At 39.1% G+C, this 10,837-nt stretch overlaps 1 protein-coding gene across 1 annotated transcript; it reads left to right on the forward strand.

Moving 5' to 3' along the window:
• Positions 1 to 5,419: 5,419 nt before the first annotated feature.
• LOC147995552 (uncharacterized) lies at positions 5,420 to 10,559 on the forward strand (the record flags this gene model as incomplete). Its single annotated transcript, XM_087655035.1, has 4 exons — positions 5,420 to 5,532; positions 5,630 to 5,784; positions 7,582 to 7,734; positions 10,366 to 10,559. Coding segments are annotated over 4 exons (615 nt in total), but the record flags the coding sequence as incomplete, so codon positions are not given.
• Positions 10,560 to 10,837: the final 278 nt, after the last annotated feature.

The raw sequence follows: 10,837 nt of genomic DNA on the forward strand, positions 1-10,837 counted from the left end.
TGATCTCAGTTTAACAAAAAGGAGACTAGAAGTCAAGAACAGGACAGCAGTCTATGGCTGCATGGGTGGAGATTGTAAGGGATAGACAGTTGGCCTGACTGAACTCACTTCCCATCTCATTCCCTGTTCTCTCCAGCACCAGCCACCCTGCCACCCATAGGCAGTGTTTAACATGAGTGAAGAATCCCCCACTCTCTCATATACTGAGCGTTGCCCTTTGTTTAAAAAGAGTAAAAGGTCAAAGCAAACAACAGGAATGGCCTTTCTCTGTGTTTTGTCCTTCAAGGGAATCTACTTTTCTCTGTAACTGGGTCCACTTGCTAAAAATGTGGTATTCATTGTTTTCTACTTTTTTTCTGGCAATATTGATGAGGTGAAGCTGAAAACCAAAACAAAGCAAATAAAACAAGAGACAAGTCAAAAAAAAAATGAAAGAAAGAAAGAAAAGGCCCAAACTCCAAACAACTGCTTTATTTCCCTTTAAAGCTGGGAACAATGGAAGGGAAGAAAACCAAAAGTTTAGGTGGTTTCTGGATGACTATTCTGAGCCTACTCCATCAAATGAATGCCCAGAAAGAATAGACAATCACCCGTGGGAAAACTTGAAGCCATTTGAATGCATGCATGTATTAAACTAAAGATCTAAGTTCCCTGACCATAATGCAAACTTAATGCAAACGACTCTCTCTCTTAGTCAATCTCACATGTTTACAGACTTGCATTTTGAGGAGAGCTTTTTAATTTTGCATGGTTTTGTTTTGCTTTGGGTATTATTTTTCTTCAGTTTTCTAGGGAGTAAGTTAAAATAGCCAAGGTCCTTCACAGAATGTGTATAAAACAACTATCATGTCATCAAGAGAAACATCCTAATGTCTAACCCATCTGCTTCTACACACTGTTTATGTGTCGGATCCTGAAAGCCATGCTGTGGATAATATATCCAAGACAGGTAGATGACCACTGTGCTCTCCAACATATTGCGACATCATCAGAGAGAGAGAACTAGGTTATGAATTTGACTACAAAAGACAGGATTATGGAATATCTTAAAACAGCCAGTGGAAAGCCATCTCTCCATGTACGCCTGACAGTTAATATTGTTAATTTCCAAGCAGTTTTCCCAGTCTAGTTGGAAGTTTGGTCTAGGGGTAGGGGAGCTGGCTTGTGTCAGGAGTCTTGCTTAGGCTGGAACTCTGATGCTACACTGCTGGCTACACTCCCTTTACCAAAGCACTACATGCTTAAATCTGCCAGAGTTGAGTGAAGTTCTGAGATGCTTATTGACCAGCAGTATAAAGCTTCCACATGAGTAGGTGCTGAGTGAAATTTCTGGGAAGGCCAGGCAGGCATGACGCCATGCTTTAAGAGTCTGTGAGAATAGATTCAGATCACATATGGTTTTCCTCACAGCATACAATACTACTACAGACCGGACTTGTAGCATTATTGAAAACAAATTGATTCAAATCTTTGTGCATAGATTATTCTGTACATATCTATATTTCCTACAGGACAGACAGAGCCAGTGACTTCTGGGTGGTTTTGGAAGGCAGAATATGCCAATAGTAAGCATCATGCGAGGTGGCTCACTCTGATCAGGAATATAAAGAAAAAGGGGGGAAGCTCAGACTTTGCAGTTATTTAATTCTCTGTGCTGTTGTGACTAGAAGTCTTTCTATGGTCACATTTATGTTCTCCTGTTTCTGAGCTTGAGCTAAGTATGTGACTGGGAACCTCATCTGTTTTGTTTGTCTAGTCATTGTGTTGACTTCTGTACTTTCCTTAATCACCCTTCTGTTACAATCTATATAACAAAAGATTTAGCCCTTAAGGCTGAACGCTGATACAGAACGTTATGTTTTCCAGTCTTTGCACACGCCCCACAGTAACAATTCTCCTGATTTCTCCAACCCTGGGATAGAGTTGCCAGAGGTAATGGCGTGGCACATACTGATCGCCTTTTAAAACTCAGCATACTTTTGAAAGTCGTTTTCCTTGTTGTGATAGCATCGTCGTGTTCCTTTTAGTTTTTGAATAGTACATGACATGAATCCACATTTAAAAAATTTTGCTTACCTTTAGATGAACCCTTATGATGTGACTATAATACTGTTTAAGCCTATAATGACTAAAGACGCTGCAAAATTTTGTTTGCTGCCGGAAAAACGTGTTATTTCTCTTAGATAATTGTCTAGGTGTAAATTTTCTAGATAATTTGGGTAAATGTAGACTTGACTTGATAACAAACTTCCAGATATTTTCTCGGAGATAGCGACAATTTTGTACCATCATCTGGAATAGTGTGAGTGTAAGTTGCTCCACATCCTTTCCAAAAGTTGCTTTCTATGTCTTTATAATTCAGTAACTTTTATCTACTTTTATTTTATTTATAATTAATATATGATATATTTTATATATCTATATTTAATACACATTATGTAAATGTTTATATTTAACATGTATATAATATTTATATTATATGTAATACATTATGTAATAAATTAAATTACAATTATAAATATATATTTATAATAGTATATGTGGTGTATGTGTATGTATGATAATATATATTATAATATTGTATGTGTATGTACGTTTACATGTGGGTAGGCCTGTGTGTGTGCAGGAGAGGGTGCACACATCTTCCTGTAGATTGATGTCAGGTGTGTGCCTCCATCACTCTCCAGTTCATTTTCTGAGGTGAGATCTCTTGCTGAATGCAGTAGTCGCTCTTTTTGGCTGGTTTACCCAGCCTGCTTTTCCTGGATCACCTTCTACAGCCGTCTCCAAAGTGTTGGGATTATGGAGGGACTGCCACATTCACCTTCCTTTTGGGTGAGTACTGGGACCTAAATTCTGGACTTTATACTTTTGGGACAAGAGCTTTACCCGCTGAGTCATTGCCCAGTGACCAAGTTTCAGGCGTTCTTAAAGATGTGAGTGATTTAGTTCTGATTTTACCTAGTAGTAGGCTAATGAGGAAAGGTCTTGGCAGCTGTTCGCATATGCATGGCTCAGTCATTCAGCTTCCTGTTCCAAAGCATAATTGGGCTTTCTCGTGTTCAAATGTGTTGCATTATTGAATTACAGGAGGTATTTATATATTGCAGACATATTTCTTTGCCGCATGCCTATATTGCTCATGTTTTCTGTACAAAATATGTCTTTTTGTTTTCTATTTTTCCCCAGAGTTAAAAAAAAAGGATTTTGATTTCAATTTGTTATTGTTTGGCATTGGTTCCTAATAACAGATAAGCAAGGTGATTTCATCATTTGGGGGAAGTGAAGCAAATTTCTTTTAAGTGTATGAGCAAATTTCTTGGAAACATTCAATCTCAGCCTGTTTATCCTTTGAGAAGAGGAAGGCTACTGATTTGTTTGAGTTAATTTGATATCCAGCTACTTTGCTGAAGTTGTTTATCAGACTTAGTAGTTCTCTGGTAGGACTTTTGGGGTCACTTAAGTATACTATCATATCATCATCAAATAGTGAGCTTTTGACTTCTTACCAATTTCTATCCCTTTGAGCTCATTTTCATGTCAGATTGTTTGGGCTAGGACTTTGAGTACTATATCGAATAAGTAGGGAGAGAGTGGGCAGCCTTGTCTAGTTCCTGATTTTAGTGGGATTGCTTCAAGTTTCTCTCCATTTAGTTTGATGTTAGCTACTGGTTTGCTGTATATTGCTTTTACTATGTTTAGATATGGGCCTTGAATTACTGATATTTCCAAAACTTTTAACATGACAGGGTGTTGAATTTTGTCAAATGCTTTCTCAGCATCTAATAAGATGATCATGTGGTTTTTTTCTTTGAGTTTGATTACAAAGTGGATTACACTGATGGATTTCCATATATTGAACCATCCCTGCATCCCAGGGAAGCCTACATGGTGGATGATTGTTGTGATTATGATCTTGGATTCGGTTTGAGAGAATTTTATTGAGTATTTTGTGTCTATATTCAAAAGGGAAATTGATCTGAAGTTCTCTTTCTTTTTAGGTATAAGCATAATTGTGGATTCATAGAAGGAATTGGGTAGTGTTCCTTCTGTTTCTATTTTATGGAATAATTTGGGCAGTATTGGTGTTAGGTCTTCTACGAAAGTCTGATAGAATTCTGCACTAAACTCATCTGGTCTGGGCTTTTTTTGGTTGGGAGAATTTTAATAACTGCTTCTATTTCTTTAGGAGTTATGGGGTTATTTAGATGGTTTATCTGATCTTGGTTTAACTTTGGTATCTGGTATTTGTCTAGAAAATTGTCCATTTCCTCCAGATTTTCCAGTTTTGTTGAATATAGGCTTTTGTAGTAGGATCTGAAGATGTTTTTAATTTCCTTAGATTCTGTTGTTATGTCTCCCTTTTCATTTCTGATTTTGTTAATTTGGATACACTCTCTGTGCCTGATGGTTGGTTTGGCTAAGGGTTTATCTATCTTGCTGATTTTCTCAAAGAACCAGCTCCTGGTTTTGTTGATTTTTTATATAGTTCTATTTGTTTCTACTTGGTTGATTTCGTTTGATTGTTTCCTGCCATCTACTCCTCTTGGATGTATTTGCTTCTTTTTGTTCTAGAGATTTCAGGTGTGCTGTCAAGCTGCTAATGTATGCTCTCTCCTGTTTCTTTTTGGAGGCACTCAGAGCTGTGAGTTTTCGTTTCAGCACTGTTTTCAGTGTGTCCCATAAGTTTGGGTATGTTGTGCCTTTATTTTAATTAAATTCTAAAAAGTCATTAATTTGTTTCTTTATGTTTTCCTTGACCAAGTTGTCGTTGAGTAGAGCGTTGTTCAACTTCCATGTGTATGTGGGTTTTCTGTCATTTTTGCTGTTATTGAAGACTGGCCTTAGTCTGTGGTGATCTGATAGGATGCATGGAATTATTTCAATATTCTTTTAGCTGTTGAGGCCTGTTTTGTGACCAATTATATGTTCAGTTTTGGAGAAGGTACCATGAGGGGCTGAGAAGAAGGTATATTCTTTTGTTTTAGGATGAAATGTTCTATAGATATCTGTTAAATCCATTTAGTTCATAACTTCTGTTACTTATACTGTGTTCAGTTTCTATCTCCATGATCTGTTCATTGATGAGAGTGGGGTGTTGAAGTCTCCCACTATTATTGTGTGAGGTACAATGTGTGCTTTGAGCTTTAGTAAGGTTTCTTTTATGAATGTAGGTGTCCTTGCATTTGGAGCATACATAGTCAGGATTGAGAGTTCATCTTGGTGGATTTTTCCTTTGATGAATATGAAGTGTCATTTCTTATCTTTTTTGATACTTTTTAGTTGAAAGTTGATTTTATTTGATATTAGAATTCCATTTTTAGCTCCTGGATGGTTTTGTTCAATTCCTTCACCTGTTTGGTTGTGTTTTCCTGTCATTTCTTAAGGATTTTTGTTTTTCCTCAGTTTTCCCTGTCCTACAGGGATCTGGATACAGAGAGCTGTATCACAGGTTCAGCTCTGGGCGCAGGCAGAAACTGGAAGGATCCTTTCCCAGACTGCTCCTGGGTTCTTGTGTCCTGAGGGTTCCAGGTGGGTTCCTCTTGAGCCAGCAATGTGAGCAGAAGTGGTGGTCTTTCCTGTGCTGTCAGGATTGTCCACACTTATGAAAATCCTGCTCTCTCCTCAGAAGATCTGGGTACAGAGAGCTGTCAGATTGGGTCAGCTCTTGGCGCAGGCAGATATCAGAAGGATCCTGTCCCAGACTTCCCCCTGGTTCCTGTGTCCTGAGGGCTCCAGGTGGGTCCCTCAGAGCAGAAGTGGTGGTCTTATCTCTGCTCTCAGGTGTGTCAGTGCTCCTGGAGACTGGCTTTCAACTTTGGGCACAGGCAGAGACCTGAAGGATCCTGTCCCTGACTGCTCCTAGGTTCCTCCATCCAAAGGGCTCCAGGCCGGTTCCGCTTAGGCCAGGGATGTGAGCAGAAGTAATGGTCTCACATGTGCTGTCAGGATTGCCTGCACTTCTGAGACTCAAGCTCTTCTCCTCCTCATGAGATCTGGGTGCAGAGAGTTGTGGGACTGGTTATTTTATTTTATTTTATTTTATTTTATTTATTTTTGTGATCATCATGGTTTTAGCTTCAAGTTTATCTGTATAATCTATATCACTTCACCCCTGTGTAGTGTGAGGTAGGAGACTAGTTGACAAAGAAGGTATACCTTCCAGGAAACCATAAAATAACACTCAATCCATAAGCTATAATAACACGTATATGTAGCAGCAGTTTATCTGTTATAGTGTTTGGGCTTATTTTATAGTAGAATATACCATGAGATCCTATTAAGCTGGCATTGTATGCCAGGAGGCTCGACAACAGAGATGATTCCCTGGCCCTACCACACAGCCCTTGCAAACATTTGGAGAACTCTATGGTGGGAACAGGAGCATCTTGAAGGAGGCCAGGACACACAGCTGCTGTAAATACAGGACAATGGCTCTAGTCATGTCTTAAGAAAAATCTGGAACAAATGAGTCTCAGTGACTCCACTTTTTAAGTGCCAGGGAAAAGATTTCAGTGACTCTTTTAAACATCTGGTCGGCATTGTAGGATGAAGAGATTTTTGCATTGGGATTGTGTGCAATCCACAGTACTACAGTTGGAGTATTAGCAGAATATAAAATGGCATTTTTATAAACTCTCTGGCCAGAGAGACTGCTTGACTTTCAAGGAATTAGGAGGGAGGAGAAGGAGAGAGGGAAGACAGAAAAGGGGAGAGAGAGAAGAAAAGAAAGGAAGGGGAAGAAATGAGATACAGCAAAATGTATGAAGTTTTAGGATAGCATTTAAAACTGTAAATATTTGAAAGCCTATAGCCATCATTCAGGATTTGAAAATAAACTCATTTCTACTTGCTTGTCTTTAATGATTTCATGGTTGATTTTGAATTTTTTATAACAAAAAAATTGTAAAAGTGTAAATAGATACTTGAGAGATTGCTCAATTGAGAAAGATAAGTTACAATTTTGACAAAACCTGGGCTAACATATTGAAATTCCTCTTAAGGTTTAGTATAAGGTGAAAACTCATTCTTATGCTTTGTGTAATTATTACTTATCAGTCTTAACTATAGATAATACTATATTTTTACAATAAAATTTTATTATTTTCCTAAAGAGACAAATCTGAATATTACCAATGCAATGCATAGCACATATAGCTATAAGAAGTTTTGAATTTTATCAGATTCTTTTCTCTTTTTCTTTATTTACATTTCAAATGTTATCCCCTTTCCGGGTTTCCCCTCCCCAATCCCCCTATCCCATCCCCCTCCCTCTTCTTCTATAAGGGTGCTCTCCCATTCACCCACCAACTCCCTCCCTCCTCCCCGCCTTGGATTCCCCTACACAAGGACATCAAGCCTTCACAGAACCAAGGGCCTCTCCTTCCACTGATGCTCCACAAGGCCATCGTCTACTATGAATGCAGCTGGAGCCATCGGTCACTCCATGTATATTCTTTTGTTGGTGGTTTAGTCCCTGGCAGCTCTGATTGGTTGATAGTGTTGCTCTTCCTATGGGTTGCAAACCCCTTCTGCTCCTTTAGTCCTTTCTCTAACTCCTCCAATGGGGACCATTCTCAGTCCAATGGTTGGCTGCAAGCATCCAACTCTGTGTTTGTCAGGCTCTGGCAGAGCCTCTCAGGAGACAGCTATATCAGGCTCCTGTCAGCATGCACTTCTTGGCATCCACAATAGAGTCTGGGTTTGGTGTCCGTATATGGGATGGATCCCCAGGTGGGGCAGTCTCAGGATGGCCTTTCTTCAGTCTCTTCTCCAAACTTTGTCTCCCTATTTCCCCCTGTGAGTATTTTGTTCCCCGTTCTAAGAAGGACTGGAGCATCCATGCTTTGGTCTTCTTTCTTCTTGAGCTCCATGTGGTCTGTAAATTTTATTTTGGGTATTCCGAGCTTTTGGGCTAATATCCACTTATCAGTGAGTACATACTATGTGTGTTCTTTTGTGATTGGGTTACCTCACCCAGGATGGTATTTTCTAGTTCCATCCATTTGCCTAAGAATTTCATGAAGTCATTGCTTTTAATAGCTGACTAGTATTCCATTGTGTAGATGTACCACATTTTCTGTATCCATTCCTCTGTTGAAGGACATCTGGCTTTGGGTTATTATAAATAAGGCTGCTATGAACATTGTGGAGCATGTGTCCTTGTTATATGTTACATCTTTTGAATATTTTCCCAGGAGTGGTATAGCTGGGTCCTCAGGTAGTGCTATGTCAAGTTTTCTGAGGAACCTCAGACTGATTTCCAGAGAGGCTGCACCACTTGCCAATCCCACCAACAATGGAGGAGTGTTCCTCTTTCTCCACATCATGACCAGCACTCACTGTCACATGAGTTTTTGATCTTAACCATTCTGATTGGTATGAGGTGGAATCTCAGAGTTGTTTTGATTTGCATTGCCCTGATGACTAAGGATGTTGAATATTTCTTTAGGTGCTTTGCAGCCATTCGGTATTCCTCAGTTGAGAATTCTTTTTTTAGCTCTGTATGCCATTTTTAATAGGGTTATTTGATTCTTAGGAGTGACATATCTCTTACTACTTTTAATGTCCGTCTCACTGAAGAAATATAATTATATTTTCTGTTCACAAGAAATGTATCAGTATATGCTGACCAACAGAGTTGTTTCTCAGTTTAAGTGTTAAGAACCTGAGAACAGGGGTATTTTGTGGGTAAAGTATATGTATATGTATATATTTAACATTTTCACCTTATAAATGTTTGTAGACATCTCATTTTCAAAGGTTTTTAGCTTTTTATCTTTCCTTGAAATAAAAAAAAAACAATAGCTTACCTCTGTGTCAACTATGTAACCAAATTTAGAATTAAACAAAAATAATATTCCAAATATTGTAAAGGAGAATAAAGCATTATGCTAATTTGGAGTATATCAGTATAATAGCCAGTTTGAGCAAAGGAGATTGACAGGTGAGTACACAAAGACTTCATCTTTGTGAGTTCACGAGCATCTCTGAATATTCTTGTTGAGTGTCATCTTGAAGACCAACTCATTGAGAACACAGACATGTGTTGGGGAGTAGTTGTTTTCCTTGAGCACAACATGATCTTTGTCATCACGGAGAAGAGAATTCAGTGGTGACTTACGCACGGCAAGGAAATAAGTAAAATATCAGCAGCAGGTGTGTTGTAGTCATAATGGGGATATTAAAATGCCAGTCGGAGGAAGGGAAAGAGTCAGCAGATTTTAACTGTGATTATAGCCTCTCTCTGCCCCATCTGCCTCAGCTTCACATACTCTTGGGGGAGGATACTAGAGTGTGTAAAATGTGGAAGCTGCCCTGAAGATGGCCTTCATCAGTGTAGCTTCTGGGACATGGTCATCCATGATGACTAAGACTTTTCCATAATGTAAATGTTATGAGTCTCCTATTCTGTCAACAATTCCTCACCCATGTTCTCCTTATAAGGAAGCCCAAGACTCATTGCTTCACCTAGCTGGACTTACGTTATCATTTCTTTCATCTGTTGTTGGTTCCTTATGTGGGCTGAATAGATGTCTCCCTAGGGAAAGAAACACAACATAAAAAGACTTTTAGCAAACAGGATAAAGGTTGAAGAGAAAGTCCTGGTTCATATCATGACTACATTCTTGGAGCTTTTTTGTTATTAATGAGTCGAGAATTAATGAATGTCTTTGTTCTAGTGTATATCCTGTCAGCTCTTTACTAATAAGACCAAAATTCTCCCTTGTCTGTGTCTGATTTTTATCACTAGGTAACACATGACTTGGATCCTTATAAACAGTCATCTGCCCTCTGGTTTGTGATTCTATATGTACTTCGAGATTGTTCTCCTTCTTTGAAAGACACCAGAATGCTGATAAGGATTATACTTGCTAAGTTTGATATATACCTGCCTCAGTATATTTAAAATTTTGTTGGTACTGTTTCTTCACACATTGCTATGTAAACTTGCAGTGCAAGTTGACTGTAATGGCCTCTTCTAACATGCAGTAGAGTTTCAAATAATCATAGGCTAACTGTTACAATCACAGTAAGTCAAACCACACTGTAAAGAACTGGGGTGTCTCTTCTTTGTCAATTTTCTTCCATGTACACAACTTCATTTTCTATTACTATAAATACCACCTAGCTACATGCTGAAATAGGGAATTCTGAATCGTTTTTCGTTTTGACCTTGGCCTGATTCTAGACTAGTAAAATTTATTACAATGTCCAAAAGTTAATTTTTTATATTGTCTTTAATGTGTTAAATCTGAAGTTTACTTTGGGCACTATTGGCAATTAAACAGTGATAACTGTTCTAATCTAAGAATGGATGCTGTTCCCATTGATGTGAGTCTTCAGTTTCTTTACTCAATGTAGGGAGCTGTGACGTACCGGGCCTGCTGCCTTCCTTGGATGTGGTAGCTGTTTCTCAGGCTCCCTCTCCGGAATTGAACCCTGATTCCCCGTACGGGCCACCACTTGCCGCGCCTAACCTCGACCAGCAAGGAAGACACAACCAGAGGAGATCTTCTTCAAGCAGTTTACTCAGGAACCTTGATACAATCTTCTGACCCCAGGGAGCCCCCAACCACACTTAAATAGCTAGAGCTGGCCAATCCTAGCAAGCACGTGGGTCATGCAGATAGGCAGTCACTATGCGGAAGCTAGCAGGCCAGGCAGGCATAGCCAAATAAGGACTTGTTTACTACAAGGAGCGCTCACCGTTGGGAGGGTGGAAGGCGGAAACCAGCGCTATCTTTGAGGCGCGGCATGTCACAGCTCCCTACAACTCAAGTTATTACTGTTTTTCAATGCACAGATCCTTTACCTCCTTTATTAACTTTAGTGT

Source organism: Rattus norvegicus, chromosome 3, assembly GCF_021556685.1.
Source record: "Rattus norvegicus strain SHRSP/BbbUtx chromosome 3, alternate assembly SHRSP_T2T, whole genome shotgun sequence".
NCBI classification, from domain to species: Eukaryota; Metazoa; Chordata; class Mammalia; order Rodentia; family Muridae; genus Rattus; species Rattus norvegicus.